We start from the raw sequence: 23,758 nt of genomic DNA, 5'->3' as shown, positions 1-23,758 counted from the left end.
GGGATGTGGGGGCGGGGCTTCAGGAGGCCAAAAATGGCTGTATTTGGTGTATAAGACACACCAACATTTCCACGCTTTTTTAGGGGGAGGGAGAAGGTGCGTCTTATACTCTGAAAAATATGGTACTTCACGATCCAAAGTGTTTGGAGGTTGCATGTTTGTGATTCCTTTTTTTTTCTTTTTTATTGGATCAAGCCCCAATCTCCACAAAGTCTTCTTGTTGTTTTTAATGCAATTTATGTCAGCTTCCAGATTCAAAGCATTCTATTTGCTAGCTCCACAATGGTTACATCAAGTCTGAACGTTCTTAACACACACAGGGCTGGGACATGGCTGAAATTGTAATTAAACTGAATCTCATCAGGGTTACTTAGTCTCATTTCTAAATTATCAGTACTGTCGCACCACTATCCTCTATATGGTTATTACAATCTATCCTTGAAATGCAGTGTAGAGGCTGGCTTCTGATATTTAGAGAATGTGTATTCCTATACCAACATCAACTATTTCTGGTCAGGTTCTATATTGCTCTTTGACAAGCCAGGATCAAGCCAAAAAGACCAAAGTTCTGCATGGCAACTGCATTCTTTCAGACTATGACCAAAAGGAACAGAAACTAAAAATGTCAAACAGATGCAGCCTTACCATATCCCATACAAAATTGGCCGCCCAGTAGATCACTGGTTTCACACCACATATGAACTGGAGATGCTTGGCTTTGCTGACACGCTCCTGGATTAAGAAAACCACAAAGCTGGCTGGAACAAAGGACATGGCGAAGATGACACAAATGGAGACCAAAACATCCACCGAAGTAGTCATCCTAGTAAAAAGAAAGATGGAAAGGTGACAAATTGATTTTTGATTTGTTCATCCAGATTCTTAATTAAGTTTAGAAAGAGGACAACTGTAATTGAAATCTTGGTTTATATTGTTGGAATTACCGTATTTTTCGGAGTATAAGATGCACCTTTTTCTCCCCTAAAAGAGGGTGAAAATTTGAGTGTGTCTTATACACCGAATGTAGCCCCACCCATCCACTGGCCCCCATCTTTTGGCCTCTGTCTTCCAGCAATTAACCTCCTCGCAGCAAACTCAGAAAATGGGGCTTGCGGAGGTGGCAATTGGGAGGCTGGTGCTGAAATTGATAGTGAAACTTCCTGTTTGCTGCAAGAAGGCAAATTGCTGTGAGTCAGAGGCAGTTTTTTTTTTCTTTTAATCAGGCTAAACTGAAACAGGCTGTTTGCTGTAAGGGGCAAATTGCTGGGAGGCAGAGGCAGATTTTTCTTCTAATCATGCTAAACTGAATCAGGCTGTTTGCTGCAAGGAGGTAAGTCAATAACTATAAACGCCTATAGAATGTTCAAATTATTAGACTTATGTTTTAAAAACTGCTTTATTATTGTTCTAGACAACTTAAAATGAAGAAGCTTTTTAAAATAAATGCTTGATCTAAAGGGGCCCAGTGCTATTGTTTCTTCTTTTAAATAGCAGAGAATAATGCACACTTCCAGAAAACCACTTCAATTTTAACAGCATCTGTACAAGTATAGTCTAAAATGTAACACCACAAACAGTGTATGTCTTCTGTATTGTTTGCTGTTTGGTGCAAGGAGGCAAATTGCTGGGAGGCAGATTCCCCCCCCCCCTTGTTTTCCTCCCCAAAAGCTAGGTGCGTCTTGTACTTCAGAGCATCTTATACTCTGAAAAATACGATACATGGATACTTCCGACTTCGTGTTCCTTTGATCACGAGAGATACATTTTCATTTCCCCTCTCTGTTCCTTTCCCTTCCACCCCTTATGTTGTCATTGCAGGACGTACAGGGCAACTTCAGAGAGCTGCTGCTTGGTGAGGTTCAGCGGGTGATTGAAGACCGTAATGCCATAGTTGCTTGGATTCTCTCCATCTTGTAGGTTGGCGCGGAGAATGGCATTGTTGATCACATTGATAAAAGCACCGACGGCATGCCAGCCTTTGTTGTTAAACCACACCTGAAAAAGGAAACATCTCATTTTAGCGGAGATAACATTAGTCATTTGGTAGGAAATCTCAGATTTGAGGATCAAAATCATAGGATCCTGTTGGCTTCCTTTGTGCATTTCAGTGTGACAGTAATTTGTATATGAGAGACTGCACATAGTTATAGTTATAAAATGGGGAGTTAATTTTAATTAGTATTTATAATATACTAATTATTTTTTTGGCCTCCGGCAAGCTTTTTCTTGGTTTCCGGTATACACAGATATCTAAATGTCTACTGATATGAACAAATTCCATGAATGGATATTTCTGGCAGGAAATATAATTGGGGTGACTGGTTTCAGATAGAGATTGCAATTTTAGATTAACAAGGTGAGGAAGCTGGGCAATGCAATTGATTGTATTTATAATTCATATGTTTTGTATATGTTCGTTCTAAGTTTTGTTGGAACTGTCTCCCAACAATTCGGGATTGTCCTAGATATTTATAACCACCATAGATCTGTTGGGTCTGATGAGGCCAACAGAATTATTTGTGTGTTATAGAAGGTCACTCTTTATTGCTTAGTATGAATCACATTTCTGGTTGTCTTTTCCCAGCCAAGAATCATATCCACATCAAGAACTCCTACAGGAAGATACAGGTAGTCCTCACTTAACAATAGTAACTGGGGCCAGCAACTCTGTTGTTAAGGGACATGATCACAAAGCACAACATCATATGACTACACTGATTTACAATGGCAGTAGCGATAGTTCCAGTTGCCATTGTTACGTAATTGCCCATAGTGGTAGTGTCCTTAAGTCACACAATTTATCATTTGTGACCTGCTGTTTTCCCCATTCACTTCGTTTGTCAGAAGCCAGCAGTGAAGGTCATAGATGGCGATCACATGACACAGAATACTGCAACATCATAAATTTCAATAGCCCAAATCACAATGCCCTGGGACCGCAGGGATGCTGTGATGGTTGCCACCATTAGGAAGGGCTGTAAGTCCACTCATTCAGTGCTGTTGTAACTTCAAACAGTAGCTGAACAAGTACTCGCTGAATGTAAAGGGATTTTTGAAAATAAAATTTTACATCACAAAAGCAAACCGTGTGGATATCACAATGAAGTATGTTTTTTAATTTTAATTCCAGACATTTTTCCCCCCTAAATTTGGAGAAACACTATATGGTGGTTCAAGATGTCTAAGCAATATGGTCCTGAAATCAGCCAAGTGGAATTCATACCTTAATATTTTTACTTGTGTCCAAGCCTTTCATGAAGTTTTGGAAGCTGTTCAGAAACCGTTCGGCAGCACTTCCCTAAAAATAAAAATGAAACTTTAAAAATCCAATTTAAAAAAAATAACTCCACTGATCACCAGGTAATGCACTCCTTAGTAATAGCAATAGCAAAAGCACTTAGACTTATATACTGCTTTACAATGTTTTTACAGCCCTTTCTAAGCGGTTTACAGAGTCAGCATATTGCCCCCAACAATCTGGGTAAAATCTCATTTTACCCACCTCGGAAGGATGGAAGACTGAGTCAACCTTGAGCCTGGTGAGATTCGAACTGCCAAATTGCAGTTCTGCAGCCAGAAGTCAGCAGAAGTATTCTGCAATCCTGAACTCTAACCACTGCGCCACTGTGGCTCATAATCATATCAACGAGGATCCTATGTGCTTTTTTATTTATTTTTTGCTGTATCCCCAATATATGATGGATATATGGATTTGAAAATGAGAAGCAATTCCAAGCATCCTCCTGGAGCAACTTTTACTCAAACAGCAAAATTCCTTAGCTATTTACCTTGGCAATTTCCAAGATTTTCTTCACTTGATTGATGGCATCAATGACCTCTTCATGACGAGGAAGCACAACAGACCCACCAGCTCCCAAGGAAAAGCCACCATATCTGTGAACAGACGAAAGAAGGTGTTGTAGAAGGCTATTTTTGCAAATGTTTCCTACTCAATGACTTTTTATTTTTGGCATGATTTACAGCTTTCTAAAGCCTTCAGTTGAACAAGACAATAAGACAAAATGTGCTGCAACCTTCAGCAAAGGTAGATGTACTTATTTATACGTAACACAGAGGGGGAAGCCCGATTATAGATAACTCATTAGATAGATCTTCATCCCACATGAACCAAAAGAGCAGCCACATAGATATTTTTCACAGTTACCACACTCTTCTCCGTCATTAAAGTGAGTTCTATACATAACAAATGGTGACCTATGAAATTACATTTGGGTATTATTCATTTATTGGCCTCATTCTCTCCAATTTGGAATGTCCAACCTAGCAAGTTACAGAACCGCTGATTATAGTATTATAATTACCATACTGATTATAAGTGTATGAGTGATTATAAGTCTAAATTGATTATTAACTGATTCATTTTTTTTCCCAGTTTCAACTCTCAACTTTGCCTCAACAACAATGTCTCTTCCCCATCTATGTACAATCAATGGTTTATATATACGCACAAAATAAATTAAACTAAATGATAATATAACAGGTCTGGGCTTGGCACACTGTATGAAGCCAGCTATTTTTGCTTGTAAACCATGGTTTAGTGGCTCAGAGTTACAAATGAGCCCAGACATTACAACTCATTCGATCAGGTATGGATAAAATAAAACACATGTAATTGCAATGTGTGAACACTCATTTCATGCATTCTAGTGAGCGACATCGTCTCTCAAAGTGTAGCCACATCATATTATTGGTTGAATGACTAGGTAAGGAATGGCCTAAAAATAAAGCCAAACTGGAAAAAGTAATTGCAGATATGAGTAAAACTCTTAAGATCAGATGACACTCACAAAGGTAGGGGGAAAAAAGGTATTTACCTGAACTCATTGACCCAATGCTTACTCTTCAAACTGTGGGTATAAAAAGCAAAGAAACACTCATTATATTAGGTCTACGTCAACCAGTTCCAACATTTGATTAAAAAGCCTTTTCAATAGAAAGGGGACTAGAGAGCCTTTCTTTGCACCCAGGTGCAGGGTAATATATAATGTAGCCCTTAAAATCTTTTAATTGTTATTCATGTGACAGGGAATAATACGAATTGTTACTTGGAAGTTCAAGCAGAAAAAGAATACATTATTTTTTGGCCAGCAGAGGCATCGCTGGCTAGTCCTTTGATATTTCTAGACCTGCCCCGCGGGCCAGATTTAAGCACCCCACAGGCCGGATGGGGGCCATGGGCCTTTAGTTTGACACCCCTGACCTAAAAGGATGCTACCAGAGCCTCCCTTCTGCTTTGGGGTTCAAAGATAGAAAGAAAAACAGAATGGAATACATGTAAACAACAGCTTGATAATCATAGTAAAAGTTGCTATAAAGTAAGAAGAGTAGCAACAATAAGCAAGATGAAGCACCTTTTTCCAATGATCTGTGCGTAAGTCTTCACCAAATAGTCAGAAATGTTGCGCCCTGTCAGATTCTGCAGAATATCGGTGGTCTCCTGGATTCTCTGTAGGTAGTGCAGAAAGAGGAAAATAGAACACTGAATAAGCCAGGATATGATTGGTCCTGAATTACCGCTATTGTCATGTATTATAGAAATCAGTAACCCAAGCTCGCTATGAATATTCTACATTTCATCTTCCACCCATAGCAGAGGTCATGAAACCTCTGAAATATATTAAAGGTTAGCTAACACTAGGTTTTAATTTCAAAGTTTCTCTTTTTTTCCTCTTCATTCTAATACTTCATGTTCTAATGAAATAAACATAGCAGGCTAAATACCGGTAGTTATGGATGCACCTCATTTTGCCCAAGTGACATTTCTGCTTGACAAGTTGTACTAGTTAAGGGTTCTGACTGTATCTCTAATGCCCTTCATGACAGCAGACCTGAGTAATTATGAGCCCTCCTTTCTCCAATTGTCTCTGTCCATCTTGTATAATTATTTGGCATAATTGGCTGCCTGCAGGCCCCATTGCTTTTTTAGTAGTAATTTTATTTTAAAAATACAATGGCAACAATAGAAATGAATGCAAATTAAAAAAAGAAAGGTAAAAATTTGAAGATGTGGGGGGAAAAATTAGAAAAGGAAATGTATAAAGAAACGCCTTCCCCCTTCATCACAAGTATAAACTTAGCAATTTCTCACATCACATGAAGTAAAACAAATAATCTCGTGTTTCCCTGATTTTACCTATAAATAAAGCCTTAAAGCCCCATCATTCTGTCCCGATATGCAAAAGTCTATTAAGGGTTACTGGAGATAACAACATGTCTATTTTAAACTTGATCAAATAAACCAACTTTACCTCCCTTCTCTTTATTTTTAACAAAATTGATCTTTATCTCTTCAAATAATGCTCCAGAACTTGATTTCTTTTCTTTTTTTTTTCTTTTGACTTTCTCACAAAATTCTCCAAACCTTTAACAGTCCTGTTTTTTTGTAACTCCAATATAGAAAAATTATCCAGGTCACTCTCTTGGTTTGTAATTTGTATATCCCTTTTAATTACTACTTAATTTAATTCTTCTTGTTTCTTTTGTATATAAAGGGTAGCATCTTTTTCCATAAATTTCTTGTAGCTTGTTACTTTTACATCCACATTCAGATCAGTTCTCTTCCTTGTAAGGTAAAACTTGTTCCTATTCCACAACCTCTTTTAATCACAATCTATTTATAGATGCAGATATTCTTACAATTAACTTCTGGGCTCATTGTTTAAATATATCCTTCAATATTTAGACAAACCCAGTGTCTTCATCTCCTAGAGCTCTAAAGCTACTAGAGACCAGTGTCCTATGGTCTCCTCACAAGGAGCAACTATGTGGTGCACTTGTGGATAAGCTCAAGTCCTCTTCTTGTTTGGAAAGAGATTATGAAGAGGTGGTTTACTCAGCAGCTCTTCAATCATTTTTCTCTTGGAAGTCTCAAGGCCTTATTTTTGAAACAATGTCATCTTATAAGATTCAGAGACAGTTGTCTATGGTTGATTCTTCTCCTCTGGAACAACATCATCCCTGAAAACCACATGGTCCAGAGCTTGCTTTTAAGCAAGCTCCAAAGATATGACTGTTTTAGAAGACCTTCACAGGGTGACTTGTGATCCTGTTTGCTTAGATTTATATCTGCATTTGGAACTGTAGCTTCCTTTTTTTAAAGTGTCACCATATAGTTGTGTGCCACCTCAAATGACCACAGCAGCTTATAAATGGATTACATCAATGAAATAATTCAGAGTTATCTACGGTCTATTCATTTACCTCCTTACCTCCTAGCAGGATGTTTTAGCTGTTGGGCATTAAGATTGGAAGAAAGTACATCCCAAGTGTTAACCACATACCTGCGGAGGAGGGAGGCCACCAGCCCCAGCAGGGCACACTGGAAGCATTTTCTTGATATTGCTGTTGCTACATATGCACGATGGGGAAGGATTCTTCATTGTCCAATTGCCTTTCTGGAAGATTTCCATGAGATTCTCAGGCACTGGATCTTGGCTCCACTCTTCTTTTCCCACAGAACAAGGAGCCCCTCTGTAAAAAAAAACAAAAGACCAAAAGAAAAGACTTTCATTCAGAAATCTTATACTAGCCAAGCAGATGGCAGGACTAAGGAGACCCGTTTCCTATCACTATATACCCTGTTTCCCTGAAAATAAGCCCTCCCCAAAAAATAAGCCCTCCCTGAAAATATTGCAATACAGCAGCAGCTATGAGGTGACCACGCTTGCCGCCTCCTGCACCTCAAAAATAATAAGACTTCCCTGAAAATAAGGCCAATCGCTTATTTCGTGGGTCAAAAGAAAATAAGACCCTCTCTTATTTATGGGAAAACATGGTACATGGATTAGGCAGGTGATTAATCCTTTCTATTGTCATCTATTTGCATAATAGGCACACATGACCTGAATGTACTTTCTAGAACAACTTTCAAGTATGAAATCTTAAGAGCTCTACCTTAAAACAGATAAGCAGCGACTTGTATGGCTACTAAGGTTTTATTGAGCTTTGCCCAAGCCATTCCAGTTATATTGTTTGGGCCTGCAGCTACCCAACTTTTCCATCAGGTCAACCACTAGTTATATCAGTTAGGATTTCTGACAGCTGTAGATTCAGCATAAATTCAGTATACATTCGAGAAATTCTTGTCAGAATTTAAGAATATAAACCAAAAAACACATAAACAGAATGTAAGAACATAAGCCACATTCTGTAGCTGCGATCTATTTCTCCCAGAATTACTGAACACACAACACGGTCGTACTAGTAATTGCCAAGAGATCCAGGATGAATCCCAAGTGTCTTCCGGCTCTTTCTTCATTTTACAAGGTGTTTTGCTAATATTCCACTTACGGAATGGAGTATCCTTCCATGCAACGGGTCCCAAAACCAGGTTTGCTGAGAAGAGCGCTCAAAAGCTTTTGAGTAGTGGCGTCTTTTGGGGCATCATTGCTGTGAATGCATCAAAAGGAAACCATCAAGGCTTAAAATTAATTTAAAGGCAGAGGAAAGAGAAACAGGGGAATAGGAAGAATTCAGGAAGATGAAGCTATTTGTTTCAAACAAGATTAATGTTCCTTCGTGTTAATTCACATTAATTCCATAACCCTTCCATGTTTATTTCTATCTACATTCAGAATTCCCAGAAGTATATGATATGATGTATTTATAACTTGGTATTAAATTTGTTTTGCATTGTTTATCACATCTGACTTAATCTGTGAGTTATATCCTGCACACTGTAACATACTAGGTTATATCAGATTTCTTGAACTATGGTTTACTATTTACCTGATAAATGTGTACTGCTCATCATACATCCAAGGCTGCAATTCTAGGCTGGGATATTTTCCAAAGGGAGGAACAATCAGACTGAACACAAGAGCAATGCAAACGAAGATGGCAGGGAGGACAATCTGAAATGAGGCATATAGGAGGGAAGGGAACAGGCTCACAAAATGGTTCAAGAACAACAGCTTTCCACAACATGCTAAAAACTTGGCTCCAGTCATTTCTAATATTTAATCAGCAATGTCAAACTGAGTTGCAGATTCCTTTGTCATACCGCCTTTCAGCAGCAAAGGAAATGAATCATCCAGAAAAAAAAAGCAAATAATTGCACTTTTTTTTTTGAGGAGGGAGGAATCCTTCCAAAGAACAGGGCCTTCCCCCCACATTTCAAACTTCATCCTAAATTAAAACTCTTTAAAACTTTGATGTGATATAATTCAGCAGAAAAAAAACCAGAAAGGCGTTATTCATCCTGCAAATTAGCATTCTTGTCAATACAGAGTTTAATACTGTGTTTCTTTCAACCCCTGAAATAAGCGCTTGGCCTTATTTTCGGGGAGGTCTTATTATTTTTGAGGTGCAGGAGGCGGTGAGCGTGGTCACCTCATGGCTGCTACCATGTTGCAATATTTTCAGGGAGGGTTTATTTTCGGGGGAGGGCTTTATTTTAGCGCATGCGCTCAAAAGCCCATTGGGCTTATTATCCGGGGAGGTCTTATTTTCAGGGAAACAAGGGTATATATTGGCACTGGATGGGAAATCAGAATCTGATTTTAACCCCTTATGTGTAAACCACCAGCATTCAAGTTTCACATTCAGAAAACTCAGCTTCCAAACAGTAGTGATCAGTAGTAATTGATTTACTAAGCAGAAAAGGAGCTTGTTTTTGAAATTCCTATACTAACAGTCCTCGACTTATGACCATTTATTTGAGAACTATTCAAAGTTACGATGACAATGAAAAAAGCTTACACTTACAACTATTGCAGTGTCCTCCCACGGTCACATGATCGCCATTGTTGGGGGCAATATGCTGATTCTGTAAAGCACTTAGAGAAGGCTGCAAAAGCACTATGAAGTGGTATATAAGTCTAAGTGCTGTTGCTATTGCTATTTGTGCCCTTCCCAACTGGCTTCTAACAAGCCAAGTCTAAGGGGAAGCTGGATTTTCTTAATGACCCCATAATTCATTTAACATCTGCAGCCATTTGCTTAACAACCGGGTTAAAAAAATGGATAGTTAAAATTGAGCATGACTTCCTAATTGTGGTTGTAAATTGAGGACTACCTGTAAAATTGAACCCCTCCGAGAGAACCCAACTCACCTGGGCAAAAATGCCCTTTCTGCTGCGCTTGGCAATAAGCAGCCTCTTCCAAAGCAGAGCTACAAACTGTTGCTGGGCCAACTTCCAACCCTTCATCTGACTGGATCCTTTGCCATCCATCCCACTCAGAAGGTCAGTTTCCCGAGATTCTGCAGGCAAAGAATTGGGAGTCAATGAAAACTTCCATCGGTTTCCCTAAATTGAAGAACTTCTAGGTAGGACACCTCGGTTAAGCATCTGCTTAGAGCCTTGAAACCTTTCCTCTCTTACTTAGCATAGGAGAATTGCATGGCTCACTAGATGTAGCTGCACTACAACTACTCCAAGTGCCCGAGACAGCGTGGTCAATGTTTAAAGGGAGTAGGAGTTGCAGTTCAGGGACATCTAGTAGGGTTGTTAGATTTTCCATCTCTGCAACAGATAAATTTTCCCTCCAATGACCTGAAGCAAGAGATACATTTTTGAACTGGAAGCCATGCTGGGGCTAGAAGCAGCAGCTGTCAAAAGAAAATCAAGTGGCTGAAACACCAGCCTGACACCTGCATTTTTTAAATGCTAAACTTGAAGTTCTGAATTTCCAGTGATAAGGCTCGGGGAACTGACCCTGACTGTCCTTTTCACAATCAGCTACCAATGTTCCACCGTGTCGTTATTAGTTTATTTTGACAAATATTGATTCACACATAGCCATGCACGTCACTTGATTATTCAGTATCACTTTGTAGTTTGCATCAAATAGGCTTAAAACCAAATATATCTCTTCATAGTCAAGCTTAGAGAACGTAAGTGGTTGCCTTGGCCAAGTGCGCCTTATCAGCATGGGACACAAGACAATGAAGGGCAGAGGGGGACAGTAAATGGTGGAATACAGGGCATCCAGAAGGACAGAGACGGGAGGGAGATAGGCAGGTGCAGGGAGCTGAAGTCAAGGCAAGCATGGCAGGGTAGAAGAAGCATGAGGTCCTCGCCTAACAAATGCAACTGGGACCACTGGAACTGCCACTGCTAAGCAATATGGTTACGTCATACTTCACCTCAGTTCTGCTTAGCAACAGAAATTCTGGTCCCAATTACCGGTTAGTAAGGAAGGACTACCAGTAAATTAACTCAGATGTCAATCTGGGGGGAGCCTCTTGTTTCTTGGCTCTCGAGTTATGTTCACTGGGTTTTATGTGCATGTGTGAAGTTCATAAAATTTCTTCCAAACTTGGGTGTGTTGGGAGGTGATACTCTCCTGAATTACAACAACCTACCCAACAACCTCAAAGTTCTTATTTGAAATAAGATCAACAAATCATGCATAGCAAATGAACCTAAGCTTACAGTTGGTCATCAGTTATAAGTACAATATGCCGTATTTTTCAGAGTATAACTATAACCTTCCCCCCCCCCAAAAAAAGAGGGTGAAAATCTGGGTGCATCTTATACACTGAATGCAGCATTTTTGGCCTCTTGAAATCCTGCCCCCTTCACAAATATGGCCGTGCAAAGGGTTTGGGAGGCCTGCAAAATGCTCCTAAGGCATGGGGAGGGCAAAAACAAGCAAAAACCGGGCCATTTTTTGCCCCAGCCCCTAGGAGCACTATACAAGCCTCCTAAAGGCTATGTATGCCCTGTTTTTGGCAAAAAAACGGGGCCGTTTTGGTGAAAAACGGGCCGGTTTTGGGGTTGTTTTTGCCCCCCAGCCCTCAGGAGCACTTTGCAGGTCTCTCAAACTCTCTGCATGCCCCATTTTTCACAAAAAATGAGGCTTGTAGAGAGGTTGGGTAGCCTGCAGAGTGCAAAACCTTTTTTAAAAAAAATTAACGTCTTCAAAATCTTGCTGCGTCTTATACTCTGAAAAATACGGTAGTTTTTATCTCATACATGCAGAGAAACATGGAAGTTTTCCACTCTACCTGGATCTATGTCAGAATCGTTGGGATCAAAAGCATCGTCCTCTGTGAATGGGCGAAGGCAGCTTTGTCGGTCTCCAAAGACACGGTTCCTTTTAGCGGGCAATGTGCCATCTGAAAAGAAAAAAATATTTTCTATCAAAACTGAAGTCACTATCTAAACTATTACACTTGTATGTTTTCTGCTCCATTTTCCTTTCATTTTTAAGAGACTTGTCCAGCCAGGAATTTTCTAGTTTTATTTCCCAGAAAAGAAATAAAAGTTGCTTCAAGGAGGCGACATGTCATTGTTTCTAGAAGAAAGGGCAATGGGATAGAAGCACAATGATGTGGGTAAAGGTTTGGTTGAGAACTGGGCACCCAAAGGCCAAGTTCATCAACATTTGCTTAGTGGTTTTATTTTGTGCTTCTTTGATTCTAGGGCAGGGGTATCAAAGGTGTATCGTGTCGTCATGGGACATAGCGCAACTTTTTCCTCCTTCGCTAAACCAGGCGTGACCAGCGCGGGATGCATCTAGCCTGGAGGCTGTGAGTTTGACGGCCCTGTTCTAGGGCTTGTGAATCTTCTCAGCAGACTCTCAAATGGTACCAGCTTTTAGCACATGTCAAACTATTTCTGCATGGGAGCTGCAACATTTGAAAGATGCTGACAGATATGTCAATCCAATTCACATTACGAAGCACCTTATTACTGACAGATCTTTCTGGAAATTCCCCTTGCCAGCATAAAACCTTTCTTACTCCATAGGTTTCAAGCGCAATAGCTAGACATCAAGGGCTACCACATGAAAGGAACATTTAATGTATGTACAACAGTACTGATTTTAGGGCAGCATGTTGTATTAATAATATTGTTCACTGTTATAATTATTTTTTTAAGGAGAAGTAGTTTATTTTTTTCCTTTTATAATTTTGTGCAGCTGCATTAACATAATTCCAAGATACATTAAAAAGAAAGAAATATAGAAAATATTTTAAAAAATCTATCATCTAAATAAAATTAGGTACTATACATGTGAAAAGTTATTATGTTTAAAGAATATACCAGATTACAATCTATTGCTATTAAGGTAAATCCTAAAAACCAACCAAGTAATAAAATTGTGGTTTCTCTTCTGAAATTTCATTAACTTTTTCTCCACTGCGGTAATTGAACAGGCTTTACTAATCCATAACTCAGTTGTTATATTATCTAAAGTTTTTCAGTGTTGCACAATTATTGCTGTTTTACCTGAAATCTCTGCATCCACACCGTTATCATCGGCCACCTTGAGGAAAATCTGAAAGACAAAAGTGATGTCTTTAATCTATGCTGCTTTATGCTAAGCTATGTTGAGGATCTCTTTTCAAGCTTCTACAGTTTAAGCGGCTGTGCCCTTGTGACAGAGCCGAGGTTGAGACAGCGGAGCATGTCCTTCTATTTTGCCCTATGTATAGCGCGGACAGATCTAGGTTACTGTCTCTTGCTGAAATCGTCCCTTCTGGTCCTGATGGCTGTGATTTGTTTGTGCATTGCCTTGGGGATGTCTCCTCATATATCACCTCTCAGGTTTCCAGGTTTTTCTTGAGAGCTGTGACCATTAGAGGAGAGAGCTGTAACCTCCCTTAGTTGGGCTTTTGGTGACTGGCTGCTGTGTCTCTTTTGTACTGTTCGTGTTTTGGTCTGTGACTGTAAATAAAGTATTATTATTAAGCTTCTACAGCAGGGGTGTCAAACTCAAGGCCCGCGGGCCGGATCCAGCCCATGCGGTGCTTAGATCTGTCTCACGGGGCCGCTAAGTGCAGCCCTCCTGAGCTCTGTTTTCAGCTGTGATGGCCTCCTGCAGCTCTCTGCCAGCGAAAACAGATGTTGTAGGAGGCTGTCACAGCCAAAAACAGAGCCTGGGAGAGCCACAAGCGGGCTTCAGGACATTGACCTGGCCATGCCCACACTGGCCACGCCTCCTCCCCCCCCCTCCCAAGGTCAAACACAACCCTGATGTAGCCCTCAATGAAATTGAGTTGGACACCCCTGCTCTACAGAATGCTTCTACATAAGCTGCATGAGTCATTTCAATGTTCCAGTTTGGTGTAATGGTGAAGGTACTGGACTAGCAAACAGCAGACTATGAGTTCTAATCCCACCATAAGTATGAAAGCCAGCAGGACAATCGTGGGCTAGTCACTCATTCTCAGCCTAATCCACCTCACAGGGTTGTTGTTTTGGGAGAAATTGGAGGTGGGAGCATTATTTACAGCTGTGTTAGTCAACCGTGGCAATTTTAACACATGTGGACTTCAATTCCCAGAATTCCTCTGTTGAAGTTGAAATCTGTCCATCTTAAAATTTCCAAGGTTGAGAAATACTAATTAGCACCAACTTGATTTGTACAAAATAAAGTTAGAACATAAATCTAATTATAATAAATAATACCAATTGAATATTTATCATTATTTAAAATAAATAATACCAGCTAAAGCAAGCAGGTTCCAACTTGATAAAATCAAGAACATGGTATGATGAAATGTCTCCCATATTAACACTTCAACCAGGAATCAAACGCTTTATGTTTAACCATGATTAATGCTCTTTTATTTCCACAAATTCTTTTTTCCCCCTGATGCTACTCTTCTAACTTTCTGTCTTAAATAAAGGCTGACAATTATTGTGGCCTATTTTAGAACATTTTAAAAATATTTTTTTCTTACCAAAAAGTATATTAACAATTTTGGTAGGAGTAAAAGCGTAGCAAAACAGAAGTTTTAAGAAATATTTTTCCTGGTCTTTCTTACTATGGGTCTCTCACTGAGTTGGTATTCTCTCCCCTTAGAGTTAGCAGTCCAACTCTATCCTGCTTCTACGCCTCCACTACAATTACAATCCTTACAGGTTTACACACTTTAAAGCAGCCTTTGCACTCTGATGAAATAAATGGGAGAAGGCTACATAAACACTTGTGCAGCTAAAGCTGACTTAACCTGTTTCACTCATGAACGGAGAAAGGGGTTGGAGGCCATGTCATGGTGACATATCAGGAAAAGGGGGATGCAAGGGAAGGTTTCTGATGTGGTTAAGCACAAGTAAGAAAAGATCTCATGGAAGAGAATTCAAGCTCTGTGGGAGGAAGAGAGAAAATCATGTTTGAAAAAAAGCCAACATGGGCTATCCCCAAGTGGGAGGCCACATATTTCTTAGAAAAAGGCTTCCTGATTTAATCCATGAGATTTCCAGATAAGGTTAAGGTTAGGGTGACCCAGTTTTTTTCAAAGATCCCTGCAGAGATGCTAGAGCAGGGCAGTTCTTTTCCCAAAGAAAGCTGGGAGGATAGATGAGTTTTTGGCTGACCTCACAGATGGCAGTTCTGATTAGGCCTGTACCGCCATGCATGGATGCCCTGATAAGCGTAAGTAAAATCCACAGGCAGAACTCTAGAGAACTGCTCTTAGCATAGCTCACAGTAACATCCCTGGAGATGAAGCCCTTACCCTCAGGTACAGTTCACCAGAGACATCTGGATATTCTCTGACCGCAGTTCATAGCATTGGAGAATTAGATCCATGAATAGCACAAAATTCTTAAGTTTGTATTTATTACTATTTATTTCTATTACTATTCCAGCCCTTAGAAAAGCCAAAACACAGTTTTGCAACACTGCGATTCATTTTATGAGAAGGGGTGTTGGTTGGTACTTTTTGGAGGCATCCCCCTCTGCCAAGTGCAAAAAGGCTATTATTGGACCAGGGTTGTCTCTTCCCAATTACATTGATCCATCCTACCTGGTTAAGCAGGGAAGGACATACTGCTTGCTGCACATCCCATTGGTCAAAGAATTTTGACTGGCGGGATCCAGGAGGAAGGCTTTCTCTGCTGTTCCTTTTCCCCTTTGGAACCCCTGACCTTCAGAGTTGAGCCAAACCTCTGTTGGCTCTCTCGAAAAGATTTGGCTTTGCTAATTAGCATGGGGTGTGTTGCAACCTTGGGGGTGGCTGGCGGCTTGAGGGCACTGCTTCCGCCTTATTAACTTTTTTAGCTGTCTGAATTTTTTAATTCCGGTTTTTACTTTTAATTGGTAAATTTTAACTTTCTTCTTAACTTGGTTTTTCTATCTTATCTGAGCTGTTTCTCATATAGATGTATTGATGATGTTCTAAACCAGTAATGGCTATACCTTTTGCTGTTGCGCACCCACAATACAAAATGTGCGCACCCCCCACATTCTCACCTCCCCCGCGCATGCACGTGCAACCCCCCACGTGCACCCACCCCCGTGTGCCCCGCCCCCGTGCATGCACGAGTGCATCCTCTGCATGCACCCCATCCACATGCATGCTCGTGCGCACCCCATGTGTGGCAGAGACCCAAAGACCAGCTGGCGAGCAGGAGGCACGCACGCATGCAGAGTGCAGCTGGGCTGGGGCGACAGCTGGTGTGCCCGCAGAGAGGGCTCTGCGTGTCATCTGTGGAATGCATGCCATAGGTTCGCCATCACGGTTCTAAACCATCTAGAGTCCCTTGGGTGAGGTCGGCAGTGTAGGAATTTAATAATAAAAATAAGCAATTCATTAATAATAATAATAATAATAATAATAATAATAATAATAATAATAATAATAATAATAATAATAATAATAATCAGCCACAGCTCGCTGGGAGCAAACCAAGCTAGAGACAATTTCAGAATGGCAGCTGTCTGTCATCTGCAGGGTTCACATACCTCTTCCAAGGTAGTCTCAGAAATGCCATAGCTGGAAATACCCAGGTCAGAGAGGCGGTCATCAATCTCATGAAACAGCTCCACAAAAGCTCCTTCTCGGGCAGCTTCATAGGGCAAAACATAACTTAACTCGTGGCCAATGTCCTCCACCAGCTTTGCTTCTGGGACGTGCTTCATAATCAGATTAGAAATTGCAGATACATCTAGAAGAATGCAAGGAGTCATCAGATTCTGCCGTTGCCGCTGTTGCTTTGTGCTGTACCAACTAAAGATAATCTTTTCGTATCAGATATTGCTAATGATCGAAGTGCTTATCTCGGGGAATTGAAGCAATATAAGATAACGACTTCTTATTCATTGCACAATAAGGGAATTCACAATAGAAAATTAGACACAGCCTTCGATTTCCATGAATAGAAAGGCTTCATTTATCCATGGAAAAATTCTCCAGTAAACAGAGAAAGTTCCCTTGGGCCATGAGGATAGGGGGTGCTACCTATGCTCTTTCCACTTCTATTCTAAGGTGAGGCCCTCTTTAAAAGAGGAGGTGTTATGGGATGGAGGAGGAGAGAGAAATCCCACCACCACATTAACAAGCAATAAAAGGCAACTGCAAGAAGCAAAGCCTAAGTTTTTAACCCGCCTTGCATAGACTAATAGTCTATCAATGCTGCAGACTTTGGACTATTTTTTTTTAAATGCCAAGAAAATCTATATCAAAATTCTATCCCACTGGGCATTAAAGAACTCCCCATCTGTCTAAACAAAGTGCAGAAGTTCGGTACGCAAGAAACAACCTTACCTATTGTCGGGGTGTCACTTTCATGATCACTCCCAAGGCCTGCATCAGAACTACTCTGCGAAACACTGTCATCCTAGTTACAGAAGGAAAAGTAATTGAAAAATCTTTTAGCCCAAATAGATCAAAGGGAAGAACATTTTAAGAACACTGCAACTCTGACACAAGAGCAATCAAGACAGGCATTGAAATCAAATCAATCAGAAATCAGAACATTGCTATGTCTTTCGGCCAAGGGTGTCAAACTCAAGGCCCATAGATCTGGCCTGCGGAACCGCCCTCGAAACAGTGAAGGACAGACCCGCAGTGCTTCTGCCAGCGAAAATGGGGCTCGGGAGGGCCACACACAGCCCTCCCAAGCTCCATTTTCATTGGCAGAACACTTGGGCCACCACAGGTACCCCTGATATGAGTGACATCAAGCTGGCCACATCCAGCCCGGCCATGCCCACCTGGGCCCCCACGGTCAAACACAACCCTGATGTGGCCCTCAGTGGAATCGCGTTTTGACACCCCTGCTTTAGACTGTCCCATTGTGCTCCTGAATATTTTGTATGATTACAGACCCCAAGAAAGAAGTTATCATACTTCAGAAGCCCCATCTATTTAGATTGTTTTAGACCGTACTGGAAACAGCTCCTACCTTTTTCAAGTAAGATATTGTGCTGCTGCTGTTTCTACAGGAGCTGAGTGAGGAATCCACATCCTTCTTGACTAAGGTCAGGTAGTATCCTGTGCCCAACTGGTTCTTCAAGAATAATGAAGAGCCAACACAACAAAGTTTGCCATTAGATATGATGGCAATTCGATCCCCAAGGATATCTGCCTCATCCATGTGGTGGGTGGAGAGAATGATAGTGCGACCTACAATTCAAAAGAAACACACAAGTATTAGGGAAGCTTAGTGATCATGTGATTGTTTGTTTTCCTTACAGCTCGGAGACAGCAAATGAACACCAGGAAAATAGGAACAAATTAACTTTCCCACACAACCACGGTGGTCCTATGTTTATCCAAAGAGCTTTGCAGATGTTCTTACAAAAGCCATAGCAAGAAGATACAGAAGATCAAGATCTGCCATTCTAGCTGGCTGAAATCTGATGCCAACGTTATTACAGCCCATTAATTAAAGCATAGAAATGTTGTCAGTAGCGTCAAGTTCTTTCTCCTATGCCCAATTTTACAAATAACTGAAGGTTCAACTGGAGGAACACAGTCTATTCAAACGCCACCTCATGAGGAGCATCCATAACTCAGTGGAAGAGAACACATGTAGCATTGTAGAAAGTCCCACTTTCAAACCTTAGCATCTCTAGTTTAATAAGTTGGACGGAGGACACCTTAACTTGAAATATCAGAAAAGTAATAGTGATCGATTGCTCTCACCAAAATGTATGCAAGACTAAAAAGGTTTCATCTGGAAGATCTTGGCGAGCCAGCTTAGGCTTAGTTTAAGCCAGGGGTGTCAAACTCAAGGCCCACGTGCTGAATCCGGCCTGCAGGGTGCTTATATCTGGCTCAGGGCCACCCTGGAAACATCGAAGGACTGGCCCGCAGTGCCTCTGCCAGCAAAAATGGAGCTCAGGAGGGCTGCATGTGGCCCTTCCAGGCTCCAATTTTGGCCTTGACAGCCTCCTGCCAATCTCTGCCAGTGAAAATGGAGCTTGGGGGGGGGGGCACACATGGCTCCCCCAAGCTCTATTTTCACTGGCAGAGGACAGCAGGAGGCTGTCGCAGTCGAAAATGGAGTTTGTGAGCCTGTTTTCATTGGCGGAGCACTCAGGCCACCACAGATGGCCCTGAAGAAAGTGATATCAAGCTGCCCCCCCCCCCCGCCGGAAGTCAAACACAAATCAAGTTTGACACTCCTGGTAAGCCATCTTAGGTCTGTCCAATCTTCTTCTGCACAGAAATCTTTGGCAAACACACCTTGAGTGTTCAACTACAGTTACATTAAATGGAATATTGAATGAAAATAGTGCTCTTCGTATTGCGTGTAATTAGGTGTTTCATTCTTGCACCCAAAGAAGATAAACAAAAATACACAATATACATTTAAATTGTATAGAATCAGATCACTGTCTGAATAAGCTTAATACTGTATACATTAGGTAGCCATTGGTTTCTGGGGTTTCAGATAGGATTCTTTCCTAGTTCAAAATGGGAGTAATAGAAATCGGATCCATCTGCATGTAAGGCAGGTGCTCTGCAACTAAACCTCTGCTCTTTTCTATCTAAAAATTTTGCTTGCGACAACCCCCCCCCCCCCAATATAAGCATGCAAAGCTTCATTGATCCGCAAGACTAAAGCATACCTTGTCGATATTTCAAGAGCAACTCCCAGATCCCTCTTCGGGAATATGGATCCACTCCAGCTGTTGGCTCATCAAGAATGACAACTTTAGAACCACCTACAAAGGCCAGAGCGATTGAAAGCTTTCTCTGCATTCCACCTAGGAGTCAAGTTTGGACAGATTTAGGCTCTCTGGGGATCTTTTAATGTTTAGTGCTTTCATATTCTTACGATAATTCTTTTACATGCGCATGGTTTCATCGGATTGATTTTCATGAGATGGGTGGTCATGGCTAAATCTGATTGACAAATAAATATGAAGAACTAACCTTTTTGCACTTATGTGAATATATCTTAATGGGGAAGCAAGTGGGCAGGCATGTTATGACTGAAATAATCTTTCCCAAATAACTATCCTTCAGATGAGCTACATTACCACTAATTATTCTATAATTTGAAGAAGGACACATCCATGCCTTTAGGAGACTGTGTGTATGTGTGTAGTATGTGTGTAGATAGATAGATAAGATAGATAGATAGATAGATAGATAGATAGATAGATAGATAGATAGATAGATAGATAGATAGATAGATAGATAGAGTATCTGTGTGTGCGTGCGTGTGTATACTATACACTGCACTACACTACACACTATATATAGTATACATACACACACATATGTACATACATGCATACTTTCAGATTGACACCATTAGATTTTTCTTGCCATTCTATAGCAATTATTTCTCAAATATGGATGGGCCATCTTGAAATGAGAGCTTGGTTTTCTTTGTCTTTAATTCACTAAATTCCTCAAGGAAAATCCTGTAAATCCCAGGATATAGAGGAGAACAACAATTTTCTTCTCCTCCAATTTTTTTCTGACCATCCAGGAGGCATCTTCACGTTTGCTGCTCAACTGAGACCACCCTCCACACTTTTTTCTTCCCATTTTCTTCTCCATCTGCCACCCACAATAAATCGAATGTTGTGTACAAAGGTGTACAACATCTCTCAAGAGTTTAGAAAGTCCCCTTGTAGCTTACAAAAGATGAGCAATGATTTATCAGCCCTGAGAGCTCTCAACCTTATATTCTACAGGCATGCAGATAAGATAAGCAACACTAAATAACTGAATAATAGCAATTTACCAGAGAGTTGGCTTGTCTTAGATTTCAGTTTGTGAGGCAAGCCAACATCTGTAGCCATTTGTTCCATTTCCTTTTTCACCAAGTTTTTGGACAGCCCCTTCAGGCGGGCGTAAAACCAAATGTGTTCTTCCACTGTCAGCCTAGGCAAAAGGGAGAAACGGATCAGAAACGAGGCAGTATACATGCATCATTTGGTTCTGTTCATCTATTTTCAAAATTGAGGCTATGCCTAGAGTAGGCCATTCATAGTTTTTATACCCAGTCATAGTTGACATGTTATAAAATCTGATGACCAGATGTTTTAGAACACCCTGTAAGTGGGGGAAATTAAAAAGCCATCTATACACAGATCAAAGGAGGTTTGTAACAGCTTATCAGACCATTTATTCTCTATCCTAATATTTCCTAATCAATCCTTTCTCAGACAGATGCTTTCCTTCTTTGACTGCAGCTTCTGGAAGACCAATCAAGTTGGGTACAATAAGAATATCCCAATGGAGATAAGGCAGCATTAGGAGGGCATGGTTGTTTTATTTATTGATTAGATTTTGGTCCTGCCTTTATCACTTCAAAAGCAATGTAAGGCGATGAACATACTGTACATAATACTCCTTTGTCTTCCAATGTTCACCACAACAGCAAACCTGTAGGGTAGGTTGAGCTGAGAGAGAGAGAGAGGGACTGGCCCAGAGTCACCCAGATAGCTTTCATGTCCAAGGTAGAATTAGAATAGTTTCCTCCTCTCCCCTACTCTCCTCCCCTCCCTCCCCTTGCTCTCCCCTCTCTTATACAAGGTTTTAAGCACAATCCAAATATGTATAAGCAACACGACTAAAGGGTTACAGGAGAAAAAGCCATTTTAAGAAAACTGTATCACTTGGGGTGAACGCTCACAACTTCTGAGCATCTGGGGGAGTCAGAGCATCTGAAGAAAGTTGCCAATAATCTCATTTAGTTACACAGTCAGCAAATGAAAACAAAAGGGCTCTATCTTTCTAAATACAAATGAGGCAATGAGCACAAAACTCTCTTTGGCAAGGGGGAAAAATCATTATTCTTCCCCTTCACTTACCATGCTTCAGTGGGCAGTAAATATTTACATGGAGCAAATGGGGCTGACACAACAAAAAAGCCAAATTATGGCTTATCAATGCATTAATCCTGCCTGCTAATATTCCCTACAAGCAGATACATCTAATCATCCATGGACGGTGATATCAGATAATTGTGTAATAGGCAGCATGAATCATGGTTGGAGGATTGTTCCTCTAAAAACAAACCAGGGCTTAGCCACTACTTAGCCTTGCCCTTTATCTTCTGGTTTCTTCCAAAAGTTCCAAGCACTGGTATTTACAGAAAACAATAAAAACTACTACAGGTGAAACGACCCATGATTTATTGTCTGGACCCAGTTCCAGGAACAGTCAATAAAAATAACCTAAACATGCATTAGAAAGCCTTTATTTACTGTGTCACAACACAGTACACAACTGCTCTGTTTGGGGGAAAAAATGTGATTCTGGTATGTTTTCTATTTAGTGCCGTTGCTACTGAAATGTTCCATTGTTGGTTTTTTCTGAGGCAGATCAAGAATTTGAGGACATTTTTGAAGTAAAGCAATACATCCTACAGAACATGAACTTGGTGGACTAGCCAACATTAACACAGATGCTATTCATACAGCAATAGCACTTAGATTTATATACAACCCCATAGTGCTTCACAGCATTCTCTGGGTGGTTTACAATGTCAGTATATTGCCCCTAACAATCTGGGTCCTCATTTTACCGACCTCGTAAGGATGGAAGGCTGAGTCAACCTCGAACCCGTCAGGATCAAATTCCAGACTGTGAGCAGAGTTAGCCTGCAATATGGCATTCCAACTTCTATGCCACCAGACATATGGGCAAATGTATACACTCTCCCCACCATAACCCTATGCATTTTCCTAACGAGGAAAATAAATGAGTAGATATACAAGGGAATTGTGATTGGCAATGTGACTCACTCATCAAACAAGACATTGTGTTGAGGACAAACACCCAGATTCTTCCGGATAGTGCTGAGTTCAGAACGGATATCTTTACCCAGGATGAAGGCTGTGCCTGAGGTTGGCGGGAATAAGCCAGTCAAAATGGACCTAAACATAATAGAGAAGGAGTTAGTTTCCAACATGACACAGTCAACTATGTATCAAGATGTCATTTCTTCTTCTATAACAAATTTCCCTCTTACATCGTGGTAGTTTTTCCTGCTCCATTGTGCCCTAAGAAGGAGGTAATTTGCCCTTCATAGAAATTCAGTGTAAGACCATCTATAGCCAGCTTCTTGCCATCACGATAAACTTTCACCAAGTTCTTAATGGAGACTCCAAGGGGAAGATGGCTTGGCTCTTCTTCCATACAAACTATAAAAAGAGAAAGGAAATCCAACTAAGCAAATAATCAGATTTTTACTGGTATTGTGTGGTTTTTTTGAATAATAACGTAGAGAGCAAAAATAATGGAGCTCATAGGGCGCATTGGGATATGATGTAGATGTAGCCCCTTTATGAATCCTGGGGAATACAACTGTTGGCAATCTAACTGATCCCAAGTAGAACTATGAAATGTCAGAAGATTTCCATCAGAAAAAAAAAAATTTGGGAAGAATGAATACTCAGCTATACATTTCCACCCCGAACCACCCCAATGAGGCCGTCGAAATGATGTCCCGGTGTTTGGAGGCCGTACGGGTCTGGATGGATGGCAACCGACTAAAACTCAACCCTTCCAAGACGGAGTGGCTGTGGCTTCCGGCCCCCCGGTTCAACCAGGTGCTTCCATCTCTGGCCATTGGGGGCGTGCAACTAG

General features: G+C 40.7%; 1 protein-coding gene across 5 annotated transcripts in view; it reads right to left on the bottom strand.

Moving 5' to 3' along the window:
- The window catches only part of ABCA1 (ATP binding cassette subfamily A member 1), a 120,841-nt gene that overhangs the window by 19,184 nt on the left and 77,899 nt on the right, over window positions 1-23,758 (bottom strand). For all 5 annotated transcript variants that reach the window (XM_081940163.1, XM_081940166.1, XM_081940164.1 and 2 more), the window contains 19 exons: window positions 23,142-23,313; window positions 22,915-23,046; window positions 20,907-21,046; window positions 19,777-19,914; window positions 18,105-18,325; window positions 17,465-17,537; window positions 16,663-16,865; window positions 13,200-13,248; window positions 11,972-12,082; window positions 10,074-10,222; window positions 8,749-8,873; window positions 8,311-8,409; window positions 7,302-7,491; window positions 5,373-5,467; window positions 4,836-4,868; window positions 3,789-3,894; window positions 3,224-3,298; window positions 1,826-1,995; window positions 646-823 (listed from right to left, as the gene is read on the bottom strand). In XM_081940163.1, the coding sequence (XP_081796289.1) occupies window positions 646-823; window positions 1,826-1,995; window positions 3,224-3,298; window positions 3,789-3,894; window positions 4,836-4,868; window positions 5,373-5,467; window positions 7,302-7,491; window positions 8,311-8,409; window positions 8,749-8,873; window positions 10,074-10,222; window positions 11,972-12,082; window positions 13,200-13,248; window positions 16,663-16,865; window positions 17,465-17,537; window positions 18,105-18,325; window positions 19,777-19,914; window positions 20,907-21,046; window positions 22,915-23,046; window positions 23,142-23,313 (2,459 nt within the window). The remainder of the gene's footprint in view (window positions 1-645; window positions 824-1,825; window positions 1,996-3,223; window positions 3,299-3,788; window positions 3,895-4,835; window positions 4,869-5,372; window positions 5,468-7,301; window positions 7,492-8,310; window positions 8,410-8,748; window positions 8,874-10,073; window positions 10,223-11,971; window positions 12,083-13,199; window positions 13,249-16,662; window positions 16,866-17,464; window positions 17,538-18,104; window positions 18,326-19,776; window positions 19,915-20,906; window positions 21,047-22,914; window positions 23,047-23,141; window positions 23,314-23,758) is intronic.

This window comes from Natrix helvetica, assembly GCF_964273705.1.
Source record: "Natrix helvetica genome assembly, chromosome: 2".
NCBI classification, from domain to species: Eukaryota; Metazoa; Chordata; class Lepidosauria; order Squamata; family Natricidae; genus Natrix; species Natrix helvetica.
Note: the sequence above shows the minus strand (reverse complement) of the source record. Positions and strands in the feature narration are given on the sequence as shown.